The sequence below is a fragment of the Pelecanus crispus genome, chromosome 30, assembly GCF_030463565.1.
Source record: "Pelecanus crispus isolate bPelCri1 chromosome 30, bPelCri1.pri, whole genome shotgun sequence".
Lineage (NCBI taxonomy): Eukaryota > Metazoa > Chordata > Aves > Pelecaniformes > Pelecanidae > Pelecanus > Pelecanus crispus.
The window spans coordinates 24,412-47,889 of record NC_134672.1 but is presented as its reverse complement, the minus strand read 5'-3'; the positions used below and the strand labels follow the sequence as shown (position 1 = coordinate 47,889).

General features: G+C 53.5%; 2 protein-coding genes across 2 annotated transcripts; one reads left to right on the top strand and one right to left on the bottom strand.

Moving 5' to 3' along the window:
* Positions 1-1,933: 1,933 nt before the first annotated feature.
* On the top strand, positions 1,934-18,224 carry ZNF541 (zinc finger protein 541). The gene is made up of 15 exons (XM_075725460.1): positions 1,934-2,222; positions 3,446-3,677; positions 4,894-6,577; positions 7,951-8,009; positions 9,645-9,804; positions 10,400-10,567; positions 11,335-11,662; positions 12,539-12,602; positions 13,315-13,457; positions 13,930-14,033; positions 15,425-15,500; positions 16,012-16,100; positions 16,567-16,707; positions 17,522-17,703; positions 18,044-18,224. The coding sequence occupies exons 1-15, from the start codon at positions 1,934-1,936 to the stop codon at positions 18,222-18,224; spliced, it is 3,900 nt and encodes a 1,299-aa protein (XP_075581575.1).
* A 2,468-nt stretch (positions 18,225-20,692) lies between these two features.
* LOC142596325 (E3 SUMO-protein ligase ZBED1-like) lies at positions 20,693-23,082 on the bottom strand. Its single transcript, XM_075725409.1, has 2 exons — positions 22,950-23,082; positions 20,693-22,734 (listed from the first exon to the last, which is right to left on the bottom strand). The coding sequence occupies exons 1-2, from the start codon at positions 23,080-23,082 to the stop codon at positions 20,693-20,695; spliced, it is 2,175 nt and encodes a 724-aa protein (XP_075581524.1).
* Between the last annotated feature and the right edge of the window lie 396 nt (positions 23,083-23,478).

The following is a 23,478-nucleotide window of genomic DNA, read 5'->3' as shown; positions in this document are numbered from 1 at the left end:
ACACCCCTTCCCCTCGCTCCCCCCCTCACCAACACCCCTTCCCCTCGCTCCCCCCCCCCCAACACCCCTTCCCCTCGCTCCCCCCCTCACCAACACCCCTTCCCCTCGCTCCCCCCCTCACCAACACCCCTTCCCCTCGCTCCCCCCCTCACCAACACCCCTTCCCCTCGCTCCCCCCCCTCACCAACACCCCTTCCCCTCGCTCTCCCCCTCACCAACACCCCTTCCCCTCGCTCACCAGCTCACTCCCACCCCCCCCGCCGCTCCCCCCCGCCGCACTCCCTTCCTCTTTCTTTCTTTTTTTCTTTCCTTCTTCCCTCCCCGCCCCAGGCCTCTCCCGCCTCTCACCTCCCCCGCCCCTTCTCCCTCCCGTCCCACAAAATGGCGCCGCCCGCCTTTTCCCGCCACAGCGCCCCCTCCCCGCCTCCCCGCCCGTCACGTGACGCCGCGCGCAGCCGCCCGGGGCCGAGGGCGGGGCGGTGCCACGAGGCGCGGCGGGGCCCTGCGCATGCGCGGGCGGCGGGCGGGAAGGGCAGGGCGCGAGGCGACGGGTGAGACACCCCCTCCCCCCCCAAATCCCCTCAGGGGCCCCGGACGGCGGCTGCGGACCCCCCCTGCCCCTCCAGGAGAGGCCCCGGCCCCGGGGCAGCCCCTGCCTGCCTCCTCCCTTCGGGGAGAGCCCCTAGCCCCATCCCCAGGGTGGTCCCACAGCCTCCTGCGAGGGCAGGAGCAGCGTTTCCCTCAGGGAGAGCCCCCAGCCCCATCCCCAGGGTGGTCCCGCAGCCTCCTGCAAGGCTGGGAGCAGCGTTTCCCTCAGGGAGAGCCCCCAGCCCCATCCCCAGGGTGGTCCCGCAGCCTCCTGCAAGGCTGGGAGCAGCGTTTCCCTCAGGGAGAGCCCCCAGCCCCATCCCCAGGGTGGTCCCGCAGCCTCCTGCGAGGGCAGGAGCAGCGTTTCCCTCAGGGAGAGCCCCCATCCCCATCCCCAGGGTGGTCCCGCAGCCTCCTGCAAGGCTGGGAGCAGCGTTTCCCTCAGGGAGAGCCCCCATCCCCATCCCCAGGGTGGTCCCGCAGCCTCCTGCGAGGCCAGGAGCGGTGTTAACCTCAGGGAGAGCCCCCATCCCCAGGGTGGTCCCACAGCCTCCTGCGAGGGCAGGAGCAGCGTTTCCCTCAGGGAGAGCCCCCATCCCCATCCCCAGGGTGGTCCCACAGCCTCCTGCGAGGGCAGGAGCAGCGTTTCCCTCAGGGAGAGCCCCCATCCCCATCCCCAGGGTGGTCCCGCAGCCTCCTGCGAGGCTGGGAGCGGCGTTAACCTCAGGGAAAGCCCCCAGCCCCATCCCCAGGGTGGTCCCGCAGCCTCCTGCAAGGGCAGGAGCAGCGTTTCCCTCAGGGAGAGCCCCTAGCCCCATCCCCAGGGTGGTCCCGCAGCCTCCTGCGAGGCTGGGAGCGGCGTTAACCTCAGGGAAAGCCCCCAGCCCCATCCCTAGGGTCATTCCACAGCCTCCTGCAAGGCTGGGAGCAGCGTTTCCCTCAGGGAAAGCCCCCAGCCCCATCCCCAGGGTGGTCCCGCAGCCTCCTGCGAGGGCAGGAGCAGCGTTTCCCTCAGGGAAAGCCCCCTTTCCCCCAACCTTGCTCTCTTCCCCAGCCCTCCAAGCCTGCTTGCGGGGTCTCCGCAGCCCTCCTCTGCTTCAGAAGGCTGGGGCATCCCTTTTCTTTGCAACGGGACTTGGGATACTCCTGTTTTCTTCTCCGATAAGGTATGGTTGATATAGGGCCGCCACCCCAGTTGTGGTGATGGCTAGGGTTCGGTGAGTAACAGCAAATCTTATTTAACTGTTCCTTTTTGCATGTTGTGTAGGAGGCTCGTTGTCCTCACGAGTTTTGCTCTAGGTGGAAGCGAGACGGCTTTTAACTGGCCGTAAGGTTGTTGGCGGGCATGGACCAATATCCCTTCTGCGACGAGAACGCGGTTCACCTGGAGATGCATCCCCCTGGATTTTCCGAAAGCCCCGGGCTGGTCTGCAGCGAGGCTCTCGACCACGATTTGTGCCTCAATGCGAAAGACGCGATGTTTGCCGGGCTGAGCGGCTTGGACGTGGTGCCTGACCTCGCAGCTGCGGATGCGGCTCTGGAGGCCGATTTAAACGTGCTCTCTCCGTACCCGGCGAAGGACTGCGACTCTCTTCAGCTCCTCGATGAGCCTGACTCGCGGCCCTCGCAGCACGGTGAGCGCGCTGGGCTCTGCGCTCTCGCTTATTTTGAAGGGTGCCGTACAGAGCAAAGCAGGCGGAGTTATTTAGTAGCTTTAGACAGGTGGCGGAGTCCATTATGTGGAAATATTTTTGGGGTGAAGAGGTGGATGTGTGGGGTTTTTTAATCAGTAAGCGCTTTGAAAATGTTTCTCGTTGCCTTTTACCTGTAAAATGACGTTCAAGTTGATAAGGCTGTAGAAAATGATAGTAATTATAACACTTCTCTCTGACAGGAATTTCACTTCTGTCCTATTTTCTTAAAATTATACCCTAGACAGGAATATGTTGGGTGGGTTTGTTTTTTTTTTTTTCTTCAAGAGTCCTTGCAACCTGCTCTCCAGCTGGAAATGGAAAATGCGAAGGCATTAAAATGATAGATTTGCTAAATATGTTGCAAACATCTATATTACTGGCTTTCCCCGGAGCGGAGAAGAGACATTCTGTTTAATTCTTTCTGCATTTCAAATTCTCTGTGAAATGGATTAAGCAGAATGGGCTTTTTCTAGGTCTGCCGTTGCAAGGAGAGCGCCTTTAGTAAACCGCTCTTCTGGAGGGAATGGATAACTTAATTGCTAATGTGTGTAAAAGCGTGCCCTGTTTGGGTGGCTTGAAAACAAACCAAAGGAAAAGCTGTGACTAGCAGCGCTCGAGTGAGAAAATGAGACTTTCGCCTAACAATTGGGGCCTGTGTTTCTACGGATTTGCCAATTCATAACAGCTCGTAACGGCTCAGTCCTTACTCGTGGGTGGGGAGCCTTGGATTGCCTCCCAAAGTCCAATCCAGCGGGAAGTGCCCGGGTTATCACCTAGTCAGCCTGCTGTAGATAAAATACCCTAACGAGACAGGTGGGAGTGGCCTCGTTTCCTCCCCCTTTTCCCAAGAAAGAGGGGGAAAATGGCCAAATTCGTTACAGCGGGGTTCAAAATGGCAAAGGCTGTAACTTGCGTGAGGGTGGGACGTGGGTTTCGGTGTTTGCGGAGACCTCGGAAACGCCGCCCCAGAGCTGCGAACCGCGCGAGGTGGAGCGGCTCCGTGGGGCTTTCGTGCTCGTTTTCGTGCAGGTTATTTGGCCGTCGCAACCCACGGGCCGGAGCCCTCCAACAGGAACGTTATAAAAACGTTTTGATGAGCGCTAAAGCGAGAAACGTGGCATGGCAAGAGTAACCTGCGGATATCGCTTTCTCCCTCCCTTCAGAGCTGGGGCTTCCCATGCCGGCGGGCCCGGAGGAGGCTGGAGGAGGCGGCCTCAGGTCTGCGGGCAGAAGAAAGCGTCCCCTCGGCTCTCGGACCTCGCTGCCGGGCTGCAGCCGCTGCGGGAAGGTGTTCGGCAGTGCCAGCGCTCTCAGCAAACACTGCCTGACTCACAGCCAGAAACGGGAGCACGTCTGCACCGTCTGCAGCAAGGCCTTCAAACGGCCGGACCACCTGTACGTAGGCGTTCGCCGTTAAAAACGCGTAGGGTTGCTGCAGCCTCGTTTACCAAATGTAAATAAGATTGGCTTCTGCGGTGCTTTATTTTCAGATTTCGGGAGTTACCGCGCTTGTCATTGTCGTGTTTTCAGACTAGCGAACGCTGTGAAGTTAGGTTACAAAACGGCGTCCCTAGCAGATGCAAATCAGCTTTGAATTTTCCAGAGCGGGCTGGTGCAGGAAAAGCCTCAAAAGTGTGTATTTCTGTCCAGCTGCAGAAAAATCTGTAATACTGAGCCCTACAATAGGAACTAGTCTTTTTTTTTTTTCCTTTTTTTTTTTTTCTTTCCTTTTACCCTGTTTGATGACTGGTGTGGGGGAGATAGCGTGGAAGGTGTTTGCACTGGAGAGTCGACTTCTGATTTTTGGCAGCCGCTGTGTTAGGAACTGTTGCAAAAGATCGCTTACCGTTGCAACCGCTGCCCGGAGTCCTACACTTCCCAGTGCTGTAAAGCTTTTATTACTAATTCTGAAAAGCTCTTGCAACACCAGCAGGTGATCGTAGGTCCGGTTTTTGGCGGTGGTAGTCCGGGGCTAAGTAAAACACCGTTTTGCTTTGCGTCAGACCGGCGTGGTTGCCGACAAACCTTTTCTGTCCTAAAATGTGCCTTTATGAAGTGACAGTCTGCAATTTTACAGTCAGTTCCCCGTTGGTTTAGGTAACGTACCTGCCTAACTTTTTTCTGTCTCTCTACCGATTTCTACGCTACCGTTTTCTACCCTAAAACGAGAGGATCGCAAGCAGCCTTTAGCTGGTGCTGACTGGCACCGCTGCGCGCGCTCGCAGGTAGAATTTGGGCTGAGATCCCTCTTGACTTGCGTTCTGATTTGCTTCGCCCTCGCTGAGCACGGCGGGGCTGGCGGGCTGGAGAGATCCTCCTGGATTTGGGGAGAATTTGGGATCCCTTTTGAGTTGTGTTTCTGGAGAGACGCCAGCGACGGTGATCCAGCGAGCGGGATCGTTCTGCGTCCCGGTGGGAAAAGCGGTGGGAGGGCGCTTTTAGTGAGGCTCTTCTGAATAGAGGCCAGACCCTGCTTTATGTCCTGTGCAGCGTCTCTGCCTTGAGCAGAACTGTACTAAATAAAAGGAGCGCGAGAGCTGCAGGTGCAAAATGTCTTCCTTTTTCCCTTGGAAATGCTAATATGCGATGTTTTCTTCTCTTAATACCGCAGGAGCGGGCACATGTTGACGCATCAGCAAATAAAGCCTTTCGTGTGCCCGGAACGAGACTGCGATAAGAGTTACTGCGATCACCGTTCGCTGCGCCGGCATTACGAACTGCAGCACAGCTTGAGCGGCTTGAAGGAGGCTCCGAAGGAAAGTGCCAGGGAGGAATCCCCGCTTCTTCCCGGTCCCTGTATCCAAGGCGGTGGGAAATGGGTGGACAGACGGACTGCGCGCTCAGCGCCAGGCTCTTGCTGGCCCAAGAAAGACCTGCTGAGGTGCGTTGTGAGCAGCTTTGCCGATCAGAAGCTTCCCTCGGCTGTCTCGCCCTCCGCAGAGCACGCCGGCGCTGCCTTGACCGATTCCTCCCCAGCAAGCCAGGCCTCTTGCCTTGCATCTAACAGCAGCGGGCTTTCGGAGGCTGCAGGAGACAATATATCGAAGGATCGCCTCTCTTGCCGAAAGAGTGCCGCTCCGTCCAACATCTGCGCCATAGTAAATCCCGACAACGTGTCTGTGATTGCGCCGGGCGAGAACGTAGTTGCCAATTTGACCAGTAGGTCTTTTATTTCAGAAGACCAGCTCTCCTCGGAGCCCGCAGGACTGCAGTGTTGTCCCAACAGTGCCCTGCCTTGTTTTCCTGCGTTCAGAGGGCAGAAGCCGCCTGCAAACCAGCCGAGCAGTGGCTTTCAGCGGATAAGAAGCGTGCCGGTTTGTGCTAAACCCCAAAGGAACAGCGTCTGCTTTGCTCACAAGCCGCCCGTCGCGGCGCAGGGTGTTCCAGAGGGCTTAGCTGGACCTTCTTGCATGTTCTCAGCTGCATACGCGTGTCCGGATGCTTTGCCTGTCCCCGTTGCACCTTTTAAAGCCGAAGAGGATGTGCCGAGCGAGTCGGCCCTCGGTTGTTTTGAGGAAGCCTTTTGGTCGTCGAAAACCCGTGACTCCCACCTGCGGGAGAGCGCCGGGGAGTTGAGTTTTCCAGAGGTTCAGAAGGACGACGGGCTGCAGAGCGAGACCAAGCAGCGCTTCCCGAAATCCCGGGAGCTTGCTGCGTGCCCGGAGCCGCTGCAGGTGCAGCAGCACCTCTTCCAGGTGCTCACCAAGTCTCAGCAGGCGCTGTCCCACGCCCAGGCTCCGTCCCCGCTGGTGGCTCCCGAGGCCACGCACGTGCCAGCGAACCCCCTCCAAGCGGGGTGCCAGCAGCCGCCCCCCTTGGCTCCCCAGCTTCCACAGCCGACTGAGCACGAGGGACCTTCCACGTACCTCCAAAAGACCGTACCCCAGTTCCAGGGCGTTCCGTCGGATGGGGAGAAACGCGGACCGCAGCCAGGCCCTGCTTTTCAGTCCCCCGGGAAGGAATACGTGGGATTAAGAGACTCCTCTGTTCCTGGTCGGCTCGAGTGTGGAATGCCTGGAAGTGCCACGGGAAGCCGCTCTTCTGGGAGGTCGCATCAGCTAGAAGACAAGGCTTCTGCTTTTAAGAAAGAGAAGAGTAAAGATCGTGGCACGGAGGCAGGCGGGAAGCTGCCGGCGGGTGCTGGCCGGTCTTGGCGCCCGCCTGCCGTCCGCAGGGAGAAGCTGATGTTCGGGCTGAGCTGCGCGGCTCCCCCGAGCCAGGTGGCCATGGCCTCCTTCTCCTCGGCCCCCGCGGCCGGGGGCACGCGCCGGCTGACCATTTTCAACAGGATTCAAGTACGTCAGCCCTGCTCCCTCTTCCCTTTCAGCGGTCTGTTATTTGAATTTGTGCCTCGCAGCCGTTCACTGTCTTCCTGCGCTCTTTTAAGTGCTTTTTAGTAGTGTTGACAGCTCTAGGTTCACCCCGGTACTTAGCGCTTACGCAGCGCTTTACGCATCCAGAGCGCTCTGAAAGCCATTAACTAATTAATCCGGTGCCAAAAGGTTAGAGATAATTTCAGGAGATCAAGTCTTGGGATATTTAGTAACGTGATACGTAGCCTTTCAGCTGGCTTCTCGGTCAGGCTTGCGCGCAGGTCGGTGATAAGCAAAGGTGGCGAACGCCTGAACGTTTGGCGAGCTCGGTGCCCGTGGAACGGGAACCGCTTTCTCGAGCGGAAATAATTGGTGTCTCCTTGCCCGTGGGAGGGCAGGCAGGTCGAGAGTCCGCCTAAACGAGCTTCTCGCCTTTAGAGATTAGTCTCTGGAGGTCAAAGTCAAAATACAGTAATTGAGGGCGGTTGTGGAAGCTTGCGTTACGGATAAATGGGCTGCGGCTGTTTGGGGACTAAATATCTCCAAAGTTTGGGGTTGGTTTAAGTGCTTTTTGGTGGTTAGTTGGGTGTCACGCTGTGAAAACATCTTGCCCTGTCCCGAGGGGGTTGCCGCTGCCGCACGCGTCGGGCCGAGGGGACCGGCAGCCCTCGGCACAGGGAATTTCCAAGTCTGTGTTGCTCCTGATTCCTTTCTGGCTCCTCGGAAGGGCTCTCTGTGCTCCGGGTGTCGCTTCGGCGGTCGAGGTGAGAAATCCAGTGGCTTGCGGGGGGGTCTTAGATTTGCATTCCTCTAACTCCAGGAGATTTTTGGGAGCCTGGATGGTTCGTGGGGCACGAGCGAATGCCCGTCCCGCTCCCCGGTGCCTGCTGTTGACCTGCCAGCCTGCTGGTAGCAGAGTCGATGCCCGCGGCAGCTGGGGATCGGGGTGATCCCACCCTCCCCGCCTCGCTGGAGCTCTGGAGCCGGGCACGCAGCACGGGAACCGCGCGCAGCCGAGGAATCGGAGCGTGGCCGCCCCCGCGTACGGCTCGCCGTGGCAATAATGCAGTTTGATATCCGCGTTGTGTAAACGGGGATTCCTGCTTGCAGGTGCGCTCGCGGCGCGCGCGTGTCGAAGTGTCGCGAGGAGTATTTATGACTGTGAAGATTTATGAATTTGGATAATGAGCGTTGCTTTGCTGTGCAAGTGCAAAGTGCTGTTTTCATGGAGGAAACGGCTCTGATGTTCCATTTCTTTTTTTTTTTTTTTTTTTAAAGGCAGAATGGCTATATTTTAAAGCTTGACTTGCAGGCAGAATAACATCTGCTTTTGGTTATTGTTTCTTTAATTGCAGGGTGGAAATATCTACAGCCTCACTCACGCAGCAAAGGAAGAAAACTTGTCGGCTGGGTGGTAAGCGGGTTGCGCTGAAGTTTTGAGGGTGGTGGTTGTTTTCTAGAGCGCGTTTTAGCACCTAGCCAGGCACGTTTCTTTTCCCTCGGGGTGGAGATTTAACAGCGCCTTTTCATTTGGCTAGCGTTAGATTGCGCTAATTAATAGGTGTTTAAATTAGAACCGCAAGACTTTCAACCTAATTTCTAACTCGCAATCGTAAAAATCGTGGAGCGACTGGAGCATGACAGGGAGGTAGCTTGAGTGAAATGTTTAAGACTATTAAGGGCGTAATAAGGAATGACCGGGCTTGTTCTTTTCACACCTTACAACAATAAAAGACTAAAAGTTTGCCAGGGAAGTAAAGAATTGGAAATCTAGGATAACGTTAAGGGGTTCGTCTCGTTGAAGGCTTTCCAGGTGATGGGGGGGTGGGCTTTGCCCCCCATCTCATTCCTGGTGAGCAGGCTGCCTGTAACGAGTATTATTGCATTATATATATATAATGCAGGCCTTGAATTTAGGTTTCAAAAGCGATTACCTAATTTTATGGTTAATTATTTTTGTAGAGTGAGTTTGTGACTCGCTTCTCTCTGCTGAAGAAAATAAACATACTTCCCTTTCCTTCGGTAATCGCCGCTTTCCTTTGGTGCGGGGACTGCACGCCTCTGGTGGTGTCTCTGTAAGCAAACCGTGGCTCTGCCGCCGTGCCCAGGCTCGATAGCTTGCTGTTTCCTGAGCGAGAAAGCAAGCTGCTCCCTGGGAGAAAGAGAGTTTTATAATCTACGTCCTGAGCAGCAGCGCGCTCCCCGCACAGCCTCGGAAGAGGTGCCTTTCCTGCGGTGTTGCTAACCGTCGCAGGTAAGGGAGCTGCTGTCTCCCATTGAGAAAGAATTTAATCGCTCCTTGGCAACAAATGAAAGTCGTGGTTCCTGGTGAGCCCCGTGAAAATAATTACCTGGTCCAGCTGGCCTCGGTGGTCTGCCCGGTCCTCTGTTTCCGCATCAGAAGAGGTTCCGAGAATCAGCCAGACTGTAGGAACGGCGAGGCAGTAAGTGTGATGCGCTGGGAAGCCTTAACTTCGTTTGCTTTCTTCACCGCGTGGGCAGAGAAACCCATCTGCAGGACTTCCGACGTCCCCTTGCCCAAACGCTGAATTCGCGGTGGGGAGTTACCCAGAAATGATCCATTTTCCCATTCACGAAGCGGGATCTTTCCGAAATTCCACGGTGTATGAAATGCGTGGCGTTGAAAGAAAATACTTCTGGAGTTTTTAACGCGGGTCATTCTTTTTTGGTGTCGCAGTTAAGAAGTGACGTATGTAACTTGGAAAATAATATTTGTACGTGTCTGTTGGTAGGTACGATGCCTGTCACCGCTCAAAAGAGAAGGTATCTTAAGCGCATCTCTTATTTAAAGCTCTGTCTTTATAATGCTGGTGATTGATGTCCCACTGGGGATTTTTCTCTAGTTAACATCTTTTGCTGCTAAATGAACTGCAGAGATTTCCCAACTAGACATGAAATGAGCTCTACGGCAGGAAACGCAAGTGTGGATCTAACGTTGGTAGTGATTAATTTTTTTTTTTTCTTTTTAAAAAGCAGTTCAACTTTATAACGATAATTTTCCATCCCTTTATCTCGATTTTTCACTTAGCAATAAGACCGGTGCTGCTTCTACTGATGGCAGCAACTGTGAAAGCGGCTTTCTCCACAAGAGCTGCGGTCAGCTGTTTTATACCGAGAGCGGTCTGGAGAGCCACGGGTGTTTTCGTGGTGAACAACGGCATTCGCCACAAAGGAAGGAGGAACAGCAGGTAAAGGGAAACGGAGTCCTTCAGTGCTTATTATTTAACAGGAATTTGAATTAAGGTCATGAGGATTCTTTAAAACCTGCCTGTAGTGTGTGGAGGTAAAAGCTGTGGAGCTACGTAACCTGTGTCCCAAAAATTCAGATGAGTACAGGAGTGGGACCCAGAGTCGCGGTGCTGTTGAAGCCCTTCGGGTGGTTGTTACGTAGCGGATGTTGAATAATTTGAGTAATCTTGAATAATTGTACTGTTTTGAAAGCAGCTGCTGCTTTCAGCAACACTCCTTGCTCTACGGCTGTGAAGCGGGAGCGAAAATCGTAAGGCTGACTGTCATAGCCGATAGCGTGAACTTGGGAGCTCGGCTTTGTAAAAATAAGAATAAGGAATCGGTGTGATAAAGATTCCTGCTCTGGGCTCTCGCTAAACTATGTTGTGCTTGGAGAAAACTTACTCAGAGTAGCAACTCTGACCTTCCTTATTTTATGTCATGGAGAAATAATTCAGAAGTGACTTGAAAGAGTAGTTTGCGAAGCACTTTGACGTCTCCGGATGGCTGATGCCAGAAGACGCACCTCGTACCCTTGTTTGTGTCTGTGGCAAGGTGCGCGATGCAGGAGATGGAAACGCTGGGACGCTGTCGCTCGAGGCAGCAGGAGGTGGAAACCGTCCCGCAAAACCCGAGGTGCCGTTGGAGGACGGCACGACGGCTCCTCTGGTGATCCCTGTCTCGGTACCGGTGATGGCGACGAACTCGCAAGCGGGGAGCGAGGTGGGTGGCGATGGCGTTCCTCGAGTATTTTAACGATTTGGCGATAACGCCTTAGTGAGCTGACTTCACTGGAGTCGCTTCTTTGAGCGACTGGTCACCGGTGTGCGAGTTTCGCCGGCTTAGCCGGCAGCTTAGCGTTACGGCTGCCTTAAATCCCCAGATTACATTCAAATAACACTGCGGTAATGGACTTGGTGGTAATTACTACTGTAATGGGCTTGGTGGAGGTTCCGGGGTCCGTCTGAGTGATTTATTGGAAATGTGTAACCCATGAATCGCCTCAGGTCGCATGAAGATAAAAGATGGTGTAGGGACTATCAACAGTATGATGCGGGACAGACACTTGGCATTGAAGCCTAGGAAAATGCTTGGACTTTTACTAGGCAATCTAAAGAATTTCAAGATTATTTCAGAATTTACTCTTTTTTTTCTTTCAGCGCTCTCCCTGACTACAAAAAATACCTTGCAGAGGGTTCTTTTCCACAGTTCTTGTTCTCCTGAGTGTGTCTGTTGGCTCCCCTGGAGCCGTTTGTGCCAGTAAGGGCTAGAGCAGAGGGTCCTCTGACTGCACTCCTCACACGGGATTTGGGATTGGGTGTTCGTTATTGAGCTCGGAATAATAAATCGTGACAGTGAGAGTCAAACTGGATAAAAGTCTTACGCAATTCTGATCTTTCTTCTGTGTGTTTTCAAGTGCCTTGAACTTGTTCTGCTTCTGTGCTGTGATAAACAGGGATTTGACGGTTTGTTTGGAATTGTTTGTCCAGGTTACTGAAAAGAAAAGCCCGGATGGGGAGGACCTCAAAGAAAGCTTGCACCAGAAAAAGAGAAAGAGGCAAACGCGGCCAAAATCCCTTTTAATCCCACCTCCGCCGGCCCCTGAAGCGCAGCCGGGGATGGGAGGATGTTACCAGAGTAACCTTCGCTCGCCCGTGTTCCTGGTGGATCATCTGCTGAGAGACTTGTTCCAGTGCTCTCCTTACACGCCGCCTCCGATGCTCAGCCCCATACGGGAAGGATCGGGCCTCTATTTCAGCACCCTCTGCTCTTCCTCTGCTAGCGGCAATCCCAACCAGCTGCTGGGTGCTGTGTTAGGTAATAAAATCCTGATGCCTGCACGCAACAGATAATAGAAGGGAATCCGGCTGGCTGTCATACAGACTTAGAGAAACAGAAACTCGGCCGCGGTCATTTTCTCCAAGATAGGTTATAAATTAGAACGGTATCCACCTTCCTGGAGGCTAAATTACTGCGTCGCATGCAGGCCAGTGGAAATACAGACATTTACATGTAGCACTTTTAAGTTACTCGTGAACTGATGACCTGATTTCGTTGTACAGCTTTGCGGTGAAAATTTGTCTTAATCTAAGTATTGAAAATACGTAGTGGTTCCACCGAAACAACCCTGCCGTAAAGCTACAGAAGGTGCTACGGTGGGCACCTGCGTGTCGGAGGCAGCAGCCCAGCGAAAGCAGCTTTCCTCTGGGTTCCGCTTCTGCTCGGTGGTTTGTCCTCTGTAGTTACTCAGAGACTGCAGCCGAGTTAAGGAGTTGTGCCTACAGATGTGGGCGGGCCCCGGCTCTGCTCGTGCCTTCCAAAGGCGGCTTTAAAAACCAGAAATACCTGCCTTCGACTTTGTGATTCCTGTTGTGGAACAGGGGATGGAAACGGCCTAGCGGGGTTTTGCTCCAATACTGGCGTTGACTTATAACAAAAAAAACAAAACCACAGAACAGCTCGATCCCTGCGTGGCTGGCTCCTGACCCGTGGTCAGATGCGGTTGTGAAATTGTATCCGCGTGGTCCGTCTCGAGAGCTTCCAAGTCAAAAAGTCAAGTGAGCAATTTCACTGAAATGAGGGGAATTCCGAGAGAACAGTTAGTGGTTTGTGGCGATGAGGATGTGAAGGAAGGCTAGAGGACGGTCTCGGCAGAATGATTTTTATCTTGAGCGGTTTTTTTATATCTTTCAGGCAGAATGGACAGCGACTTTGGATTCTGTCTGATGAAGGATAACACCAAAATCGGCGTTCAGCCGTGAGTCATGGCACAGCAGTTAGAGTGACAGCAAACGTTTGGAAAACGGGTGACAAGGGAACCGCAGTTTAGGAGTCGGGCTGCGGCCGGTTCGCGCGCGTGGGCTGTGCAGGCCTTCGAAGTTGACGTTGACCTTCTCCCTCCCACGATCCTATCGCTTGGCCCGTTCTCTCGCTGTCCCGCATCGCTGGCGAGATTCATAGCAGGGGTTTTTTTGGCCGGATCATAACCACATGCTGGCCGGAATGAAGTTGCAAAAAAATGCCCGGTGCTGTCCCAGTGAAGCGCTGGCTTCGTTTACCGGTTAGGCTGGCGTCATTAATAAAGACGCCCGACTCATTCTACGCAATCCATTTTGGTCCGTGGCCGCAGCCTTCTCTCTTGTTTGCTGCTCACTACAAGTCTCAAAGCGAACCTCACAAATTTTCTCAGGTTTTGAGGAAGGGAGAACAAACTTGATTGATTGGGGCCAAAAAGATTCCAGGGGCAGCGCGGTGATGCTGTTAGTGCGAAGAAGCGACTGTGAAAGTCGTTAGAGAGCTCGTTACGCTTTGCTGGGAAAGGCGTGTTGTCTGCGTACCGTATTTACGGCAGCTGAGCCTCGCTCGTCGCGTATCCCCTCTTTCTAAGCACACGCGTGTGTAACCGCGTGCTGTCGTGATGTGCCTGCGCGCAGCCTGCCTTCCTCGCCGCCTCCCTCTTGTTCCTTCAGGCACATCAACATTGGAAGCCGATTCCAGGCAGAGGTGCCAAACCTCCGGGATAGATCCCATTTGGGAAAGGATGAACAGGCAGCATCGTTGGTGTGGAAGCCCTGGGGAGACATCGCAACTAACCCGGAAACGCAGGACAGAGGTTTCTTTAACGCTTTTCTTCCAAGGCCACCCCCGAGATAGTAGGGTTCAAAAAGCCCACGTTTTCACAGCAACTTTTTGTACGTTCGGATCCTTTCCCTTTTTTTTCCTTGGCCACCTTCACACGTGGTAGCGTTAGAGGGAAGGAGATTGCTCAGTTCTGGCAGAACAGTGAACAAATAACGACTTACGCTCTCAGTAGCATCTTCCCTGAGAAAAGGTCGGGGGCGTTGGTAGCTGCCCCACCTGATCTGCAGCAGCCTCGGAAGAGGGGAGATTTGTCTCTGGAGTTATCAGTCCCAAAGCTGCCCTCAAGGTAGAGACAGCCATACCCAGGTGGTTGGGACAGCTGGCTTTTTCTGTGCCTTTTTGCGCTCTCCGGTCCGTCTGTTGCACTCGTTCCGGTTCCCCTCGGTCTTGTATGGCACCTTTTCCCCTTCCTTGACTGACTTTCTGTTGGTTGTCGTTTGTAGTAACAGAGCTGCTCAACATGGCCTGCTCCAGCGTCATGCCGGGGGGAGGAACGAACCTGGAGCTCGCCTTGCATTGTCTGCACGAAGCACGAGGCAGCATTCTGGTAAGCAGCAGCTATTTGGTCATAACTGATCACGGACCGGGACTTTGTTACTGGTGTGAGTGTCCTGGTTTGGGCTGGGATGGAGTTCATTTTCTTCCTAGGAGCAGGCACAGTGCTGTGTTTTGGATTTAGTAGGAGAATGTTGATACCACGCTGATGGTTGAGTTGTTGCTCAGCACTGCTTATGCCAGTCAAGGGCTTTTCAGCTTCCCAGGCTCTGCCAGGGGCACAAGGAGCTGGGAGGGGGCACAGCCAGAAGAGTTGACCCCAACTGCCCCAAGGGCTATTCCATACCATACGGCGTCATGGGCAGTATAGAAACTGGGGGGGTTGGCCAGGGAGCAGCGATCGCTGCTGGGAACTGGCTGGGCATCGGTCGGCGGGTGGTGAGCAATTGCATTGGGCATCACTTGCTTTGGATATTATTATTATTATACTGTTACTATTATCACTACTATTTTACTTCATTTCAATTATTAAGCTGTTCTTATCTCACCCCAGGAGTGTTTCTCACTCTCACTCCTCCGATTCTCTCCCCATCCCATCAGGGCAGGGGAAGTGAGCAATGGCTCCGTGGTGCTGAGCCGCTGCCTGGGGCTGAACCACGACAGGGAGCTGGGAGTTGCTCCGAGTTTTCTATTCCAGAGGCTGGAATCCGGTCTCTTTGCTAAACGTGCAGAGGTCTCCCGTCCTGCCTGTTGCCGCGGTCTGCGTTAATGTCCCTTGGGACTACAGACCCTGTCCCGGTGTATAAATAAGAGCTTGTTTTGTCTCTTGCAATTTACGTGACAATTCGGAGAACATAAGTACTGCTACCCTGAATGCTAGGAATTGCCGTATTGGATAAAACCCGAGGTCTGCTCTAGATAAACATCCCATGCCTGACAGTTGCAACATCCCTAGGCGCTCCTTGCCCAGCAAACGCCTCCGGCCTGCTCCCGGTTAAGCCCCAAGTGGGTCTGCTTTGCTCCCTGTTCTTTGAAGAAGGGATTTAAAGATGCTTGAATATAACAGAGGACCCGGCCTATGCTGCGTCTCCACGAGGAGGCTCTGCGAGCACGTCTGCTGCGGCAGGGACGAGCCAAAAATGACTCCAGCAGAAAGAAATCTTCTCCTGGAGGTGGTGGCAGGTGGGGTCCCACAGCTTGGTCCCCAGAGATCTCCTGAGGTTCTGTTTTCTTAAAACGCTTTGGTGTGGATTGAGGAGATATTTCCGTAAACTTCAGTGGGCTGAGGTGATCCCGAAGCGCTGCTGCCGAGCGTTGACTGAGCAAAATATTCCTACAGCGGACTGACTCGCTGAAGTAGCAAAAGAGCTGCAAGCAAGAATTTTTGCTCTTTTTGCTCCTCCTGAGGGGGAATCTAAAGTCTTTTTATATTAAACCTTGCAGGAGGCTCTGGAGATGCTGCTTTTTGGGGCGCCTCAGAAATCCGAATCCCATCCTCTGGCTAATTATCGTTACGCAGGTAAACTGGAAGTGGAGCTTGTTCCTTCGCCTGGGACGCTAAGAGATGCTGCCATTCCCTTTCTGCATCCTGATTTAAAGAATTTATTTAAAAAAAACCCCGCGTGAACAACGATTCGTGTTCTTTGGGCTGGGGAAGGTAGTAGCGGAGCACTTCAGTTTTAATCTGTTTACAGTGCTTTTTTACATGCGGAATGCCTTGTTGTGGTGTTTCAGCCCGCTGCTTTAACGTGCGCTGCCCTGCAGTGCCACCCTACGGGAGAAGCACGCTGAAATGTGGCAACGCCAAATATTTGTTGCCGTACGCTTTTCCTTTCAGTCATGCCCGTGCTTTACAGCGTGCGGGGCTTGCTCTGCTGGCAGTAATAACTCCTACTGCTAACGAATTCGCTGCCGCGTGTGGTAATTGCTTTCTGAAGGGGGAGAGGAGTCGATAGGTGAATAACAAACTGCGCTGACTTCTCGTAGGCTGAGAGCGATCTAATAATTTGCGTGTTGCTGTTTATTGCTAGGTTCTGATGCTTGGACGCCTCTCGAGAAGCAGTTGTTCAAAAAGGCTTTCTGCGTACACAAGAAGGATTTCTACCTGATACAGAAAAAGGTAAAGTCGTTAGACCGAGGTGGATCCGGGGCTGTTAGCATTGACAGTTTTAACCCAGAAAGTCCCGTTTTGAATTGTGTGTTGGAGTCCTGTTCTTTGAAAACCAGCGTTTGCTCTTAATGCTAAAAAGACACCGGTACAAGACGTTGTGTGCCCTAGTGTGTAGTTACAGCAGAATATTTAATCTCTCTGGTACGAAATAGCAGAGATGATAAAATAATAACGAAACGTTACGCTGACCGCGTGCGTGAAGCGTGCAGGTCTGCCCTTCCGACGCTTCTTTCCAGCCTTTTCAGAAGAGGAAGGTTTGTTCTCTGTCTGATCTCACCCGTACGTTGCAGTGCGATAACCGGAGAGAATGGGGGAAGGAAAAACTCTGCTAGATGGATTTGTTGTGTGTCTGTGCCTTAAATGTTTTTTACTACAGTATTTCCATGATGGATTGCTTCTGTCTTTCTCGCAATAGATTCAGACTAAGAATGTGTCCCAGTGTGTTGAATATTACTATATCTGGAAAAAAAAAATTAAATTTGACTACAGTCGAGCTCAAGTAATAGGAAAAAAGGTCAAGAGAGACAAGGATGAGGTGGAAGAGACTGAAGAAAAGGTAGAAAAACTGCTGGGGATTTGTGTGAGGTGCCGCTCCTCAACGAGAACATCTACCAGTGCTGTGTGAGAGGTGCAGCAGATGCTGCCCGGGGAGAGATTCCGGTTTTATTCTGCCGCTGCTTTGCTAAACTTACTCTGTAGAATAACTTCCAAACAGCAAAGCAGTACTTCGTAGCGAGCGCCGTGTCTAAAATGTGCTGTTACTCTTTCCAGACAGTACCTGTTCTTAAAGTGCTGGCACCCTTGCTGATTTAGATCAGATAATTCCCAACTCCTTACTAACGTTAATAACCCTGGTCGCATTATCCTGTTGCTGATGATTTCCAGGGATACTCCCTAAGATCCCAGTGCTCCATAAAAGGAGCTGCTGGTGACGTGCCTCTGCACGGGGGTTGCTAAAAGGTTCCTTGGCAGTAAACAGGAATTTGGTTCATGGAAATATTTTTTTTTGTGTGTGGTAGAAACTGGGTAACTGTGTAACTTCAGCGCTTAGTAATTCTGTGCTTTAAACCCATTGTATAGGCTTGTGGAGGAAAGTGCTATTCCGCTCACGGTAGTATAAATAATATGTTTTTTCTTTCAAGGTCTGTATTTGCGCCCCATCCTCGCAGTCAAATTAAAGCATTTTTTGGGGCTATTTAGTGTTCAGAGGAGTTCACCTGGGCAGACTGGGGCTGGTAGATTTTTGTGCTGGATGTAATGCATTCTAATTGCCTGGGCCGTTTGTGAGACTTTCCAAGCTAGTTTTTTTACTTTAGCTGTCCACCTTTCTGAAGGGAAGGGACAGTTAATAAAGGCTCTCTGATTTACAGGCTGTTTGCAGCCCGAAGAAGAGGCACCGCCTTCTGCCGAAGGAAAGCCTGAAGATAAAGCAGAAGAGTTACGAAAAGATGCCCCGCAGCGCGGGCAGCCCGCCCTGCCGTCTGCGTGAGCCCCCGTACCCGGCTGGGAGCGCAGACCATCGGGCTGTATTTCCATGTAGAGAATGTGGAAGGTAGCTATTAATCTTTCTTCTAGAAACCTGCTGCTTTTGGCTAAAACAGATTTAAACTTTCAAAGCCACCCAAGGGGGCAGAGGGGAAGCGGAGCTTCCTGCCCCTTGGCCTTCTTGCGCTTTTGTTGGTCTTCAAAACCGCCTTTCGGCCCAACCATCCGTCGTGTTTAACCACCAGCGGGGGACCGGCAGCGTGAAGCAGTGAAACTGCGCCGTACCGCGCATCAAAATACGCAGAAACTCACAGAAGTAGAAATAGCGAAGCTTGGTGTAACGGTGTTTAGCGAATTAAAAAAAAAAAAAAATAAAATAAAATCCCTCTTTGTTTTCTAACTTCCAGGGTATTTGACAAGATAAAAGGTAGGAACGCTCACATGAAACACCATCGCCTGCAGGAGCAGGGAGTGCCTCTCGTGAAGGTCCAGTGGCCCCTGAAGCATTTTAAAAGTGAGGGAAAGGGGGAAGAAGTCCAGATGCTGACCTCCCCCAACGGCAACTGGGCAACTGCGATTTCAGAGTAGCCACGAGGTTAGTTTTCTCTGTTTAGAAAAACAAATAAACCTTCCCTGGCGCCGGGGCGGTGGCTGAGCTCCGAGGAGGATTAGACGACGCGAGGTTGCCCCCGCTCTCAATCTAACCCTCCAGGAGCACGGCAGCGCTCGTGCCGATGCCCAAAAGCCACCTCGGCTTTTCCTACCGTGGAAAAGCGCTCGGTGAAGCTGCGGGGAACGTTTGCTAAAGGGTTTCTGGAAGAAAAGCCGCAGCTTTGCGTGCGTAGCGCGTTTTCAAAACTTACTTGGGTTTTTGTCAGCAGTTAGCGCCAACGCTTGGTGTCGAGTTTGACGGAAAGAAATGCGAAAGCATCAAATGTTCCTTACTTGTATCGGCACTGCAAAGGTGCGTGCTAAATGAAGTGTGTGTGCCTGGCATTGAATTACAATTATGCACGGTTGGGAAAATGCGCAGTTGTTAGTGGCTGTGAAATAGCCGCTGTGCAAATACTGGGAGCTCTTGACTTCGCTTTTCTTTAAAGAAGTCCTTTGCCTCCGTTTAAAATGCGAGTTGGATGCCCTTGGCCCTTGCTTTCCGCTATCGGTTTCGGGGTTTGGTGGTGGTAGGAAAGAAACAGAATAGGGAAATCACTGAGAAATCGTCATCGTATTTAATATCTCGTTTTGCCATAAAGTGATAGTCATGCACAGCATTTCAGATCTCGAATATAGCACTCTTCCGATTCAAGTAAGGGGGTTTGGGGGCCGGGGGTGGTTTTTTATGTGCCTTCTACTTAGCTTATTAAATTGGGTTCTTGAATAGCAGATGTAAAAGTTCTTGGACTGCTCTTGCTGGTTGTGCTATAAATAATTAAATAATTAAAGCAAAATTCGTTAACGCTTGGTTGGTGGTGTGAACACGGCATGCTACGTGTTGCGTCAGTCGCAAAAGAAGAACCTGGGCCTGTGCCTCCACGGGCCCGCTCCCTCGGGGCGGGGGGGTGTAAAGATGGATCCTTATTATTCCTAAAACTCTCCCGAAAGTTAAAGCTGCAGACCGCAGACCCGTCGAGTCTGGGGGCCGCTCCAGGCTGCGACTTGCCGTCTCGTCGAAGCTCCTTCGCTTTCTGGTCCAAACGCAAACCTTTCCTTCGTTTTGCCGTTGCGAAATACGAGGTGCTGGCTTTTGTGGCGGGGTGAGGGACGGAGCAGGAGCTGCGCTGTCGTGGCTGTGTTCCCTTCTCTGTTTTACCCCCGGAGAGCGCTTGGGCACGGCAGCGGTAGACGTGGCGGCAGGGCCAGGCTGGTTAAACGCGTTCGGTCTGCCGTGAGTCGTCGCCGTTATCTTGCCGAGTCGGCGGTAGCCTTTCGCGATATTTAGAACGCCATCTCCAGTTGCGCGTTATTGCACTGATTTGTGCTTGTTTGCATAAATAACACTGCCTCGCTAAACTGCATTTGGTAGTGAAAATTGAGGGTTTGATTAGTTCAATGAATGAAATATAAATAAGGGGTCTTGTCTCCGCTGTCATTATACTAGGAGGGATAAAAGTCTTTGTTGTTGTTGTTGCCAGGCCACAAGATTTCCGTGGCTTTGTTTAATTTTTGCTAGGCTGAATATTCGTGCCCAGTACAAACAAATCTGTATTTCAGTTCCATTTTCTCTTTCAAGGGCCAATCTCCAGCTCTGGGCCTCGATAAACTTTACCCAAAGCAGAAGGCGGCTTTGCAGGGTGGGTGCAAACGTTATCCTTTCGCTTCTTGTAGCTTGCTTTAAAAGAAAAGTCAAAGAAACTTTTTATCTAGCCCTTGTGATTTCAAAGGGAAACCAGCTGCCTTCCGAAAATGAAGACAGGCCTTTCGGTACCGTTCATTTAAGTCGGAGGCAGGAAAGTGGCTATGAGGACTGAAAGTTTTAGCGGTAATGCAACAGAAAAAAAAAAGAAAAAAAATCTGCAAAGCTGGAAACAGGGGGCTGTTTCCTTTAAAAAAAAAAAAAAAAAGTCTGATGTTGCAGCACCGAACTGCAGTTCCTAACTCCTGGCTTGCCTGCAGTCAGCACGATTTACGCGTGAAGCGCGCTCGGGCGCAGGCTGGGCCTGAGTTTAGGGCGCTTGAGAGCGCGCTCGGGGCTTTGGGCCTGGCCCAGGCTCTCGGGGGGAGCCTGGTGCGGGTAGGGGCGAGCGGAGCTCTCGGGCAGAGAGCGAATGCTTGGAGCCCGAGGAATAAAGCCGGGACCGCGGGCTCCGCGGGGGATGAGAAAGCGAGCGCTGGAAGGCGGCGTGTTCGCGCCTCCTCCTGAGCTCGCTCTTCGCTGCGGGCGTTGCCAAAGCGGTTATAAAAACACGTAGGCAGGAGTTTGGAAGAATACTCGGCGCTGGCTGCCGCTGCCGTAGACGGGTGACTGCGGTTTGGGCCGGCATCGGAAAACCCCACAGGTCAACCCCGGCAGGCCCGCCGACCCCCGGAAGGGCTCCACGTGCCCGCCTCCACGCGCGTTAGTGCAGGTTCCTGTTCCGAGTCTCGTTACTCTTCCTCATCGATTCTAAAAAGTCAAAATTTTGATGCAAGAACAGAATTTGGTCCAGGTTCTCCGGCGCCAGAACGGCTCGCCGGTGCTCCAGGGTGCTTTCCCCGGCGGCGAAGGCCTGGTCGGGCAGCACGGCGGTGGCTGGGACGGCGAGGTACTGCCGACTCAGCCGCGCCACGGCCGGGAAGCGATGCTCGTTGTTCTTCCACCAGTCCAGCGGGTTGGTGCTGCGCTTGCAGAGAGGCTCCACGATGTAGTTTTCCAGTTGCTGGTGGATCTCGGGCATGCTCTCCGTCGGGTCCTTCCCCAAAAGGATGTCGTACATGCTCTGTGACGGGGTGCTCGAGCATCTGTCCTTGTGAGCAGGCAGCTGGCTGCCGGCATCCCCGCCCTCGGCTTTGTAATCTGAGTTTGGCATCCAAAACTGGGTGGCAGATGGGGACTGGTGATTGAAAACCTGCGACAGCATGTTTTTGACTCTCTTGTGCAGCTCGCTTCTCAGGCTGGGGCTGAGAAACCTCATCTCCTTGAAGCGCGGGTCCAAAAAAGAGGCGATAACTGCTGGACTTTCTAGCACTTTCTCATCCTCCGATAACCCCCAGCGCTGCGTCAGCTCTGACCTGATGTTGCCTACCACCGTCTTGATGACGGCGCCGGCCTCTTCCGACTGCTGTCCGATGGCGGCGACGATCCCGTGGATGCAAGGCATCAGAGAAGACACGGAGGCGTTCTGCTCCTCGCGCAGGAAGGACGTCGCGATCTTGATGGTCCTCATCACCGGCAGCAGGTCCTGCAGGAGCTTCCACTGGTGGTCGGCCAGGTTCTGGACGGCCGCCGTGCCCTTGGGGTGTTCCTCCAGCACGGACATGATGGCCCACTTCAGGTCTAAGAGGCTCTCGCACATCTCGATGGTGGTTATCCAGCGCGACCCCACGTCCATCACCAGTTTCAGCTTGGTTTTATTGATGGCTTCCAGCTTGCTGTTCAAGGAGCAGGTGGCTTTCGCGTCCTGCTGAAAGTACCTGACGATGCCCCGGGCGATGCTCAGGGCTTCCCGTACCTGCTCGACTTCCAGCCCCGCTTTGATGCAGAGGTGAAGGGTGCGAGCGGCGCAGCACAGGCTGCTCCAGCCGTACGCGTTCTTCAGCTGCTGCGAGTTCGCCGCCGTGCTCTGCGGGCTGTCGTGCATGATGCAGAAGACGGATTTGCTGGACAGCCCGAATTCGGAGAGGACGGCGTAGAGCTTCTCCCCTAAATCGCCCTCCGCTTTGTCTTCGTGCGCTTGCTGCGTCTCCATGACGCACCGTGCCCGCCGCCACTCCCCGTCGATGAAGTTGGCCGTCACCGTCAGGTAGGTCTGGCTGAGCTGGGAGACCCAGAACTCCACGCAGACCACGATGGCCTGCGCCGTCTGCAGGTAGCGCTCCAGGTGCTGCTTGACCACGTTGTACCTGTGCCACAGCATGCTGGAGAGCTGCACGGGCGACGGGAGGGTGAAGCTCGGCTCCAGGTACCCGATGAGGAGCCCGAACCCTTTGTCCTTCACCATGGAGAGCGGGTGCAGGTCACGGAAGATCATCTCCAGCACCAGCTCCAGGATCACGTCGCTCCTGGGTTCTGAGCAGGACGCGGCGTGGTAGAGGCTGCTCTCCGGCGTCATTTGCCGGCAGCGTTTCACGGCGTTTTCCTGAGCCGCGTAGTCGGATTCGGAAGTCTGGTCGTCCTTGAGCTGGGAGAGCAAGGTGTCGCGGATGCTGTGCTTCCTCACCAGGTGCTCCCGCATCGTGGTGGTGCTGTTGTGGAAGGAGAGCTGCTTCTTGCAGACGTTGCACTCCACGTAGGCGTCTCCCAGCTTGGTGTAATAGTTCCACACCTTGGACTTGCGACGGTCGACGTAGAGCGCTGTGCTCGTGCCGTCCGGACCGCCGCCTTTCTCCCTCTTCCTCCTGGACGATGGCCCCAGGTTGGCGGCTGCCATGTTGTAGGTGTTGAAGACCATCGGTATTTCCTCTGAGGAGACAAAACGCAACACAACGGAGCCTAAAATATTAATTTAAGCCTCCCGGCGGATCTTTCTTCTTTAGTCCCGTGCGTTATCCTAAACCAGAAGCGCCCTTTGGGTGGAAGCCTCGCGGTGGCTGCCAAGTACCGTGTTCAGATACTGCTATTTCCAGTAATTTTTTTTTTTTGGGGGGGGGGGGAGGAAGGCGAAACGGCGCACGTACCTTGTACCGACTGCGGGATGAGGGGGAGAGGTGGCTCCTCCGTCGCCTTCGCCTGCGCCTCTCCGCCGTTATCCTCTGGCTTGACGCATTTCTGCAAGAACTGAGATACTCTCTTGGAGTTTACATCTGCCATTGCGTTCTTTGCACGAGTTTGGAGCCGGGAGAATGGGGGGAAAAAAAAACAAGGACCGTTAAAATAAGGCTGGTGGCTCTCGAATCCCATCGGGCTGGCGAGGGGCCGCTTTGTAAATGTGATTTTTTTTTTTTTTTTTTTTTAATTTTATTTTTTTTTTCCCCCAAGGACGTGCCTGGGAAGCGCCTCGGCAGGGTGAGGGCCCTACGTAATTAAAATCGCGGGGTTAAACGTGAGGTCAGGCTGTTTTGGTGACGCTAAGCCGGTGGCGGTGACCGGAGCGCCCGTTTCGCTTCAGAGCGGCCCGACGCCGGAGTTCCCTGGCGTTTTCGGTCCTAAACCATCGCCGGGCCCTCGGGAGCCTGGGTTAAACCAGCGCAAGATGGGAAAAACCGT

Excerpts from the sequence above, each read along its gene's own strand:
- LOC142596325 (XM_075725409.1), bottom strand. The coding sequence starts at position 23,082 with ATGGCAGATGTAAACTCCAAGAGAGTATCTCAGTTCTTGCAGAAATGC. Across the intron at positions 22,735-22,949 it reads CATCCCGCAGTCGGTACAAG|AGGAAATACCGATGGTCTTC; the intron begins GTACGTGCGCCG and ends TTGTCTCCTCAG.
- ZNF541 (XM_075725460.1), top strand. The coding sequence starts at position 1,934 with ATGGACCAATATCCCTTCTGCGACGAGAACGCGGTTCACCTGGAGATG. Across the intron at positions 13,458-13,929 it reads CCCGGAAACGCAGGACAGAG|TAACAGAGCTGCTCAACATG; the intron begins GTTTCTTTAACG and ends TGTCGTTTGTAG. Across the intron at positions 14,034-15,424 it reads AAGCACGAGGCAGCATTCTG|GAGGCTCTGGAGATGCTGCT; the intron begins GTAAGCAGCAGC and ends TAAACCTTGCAG.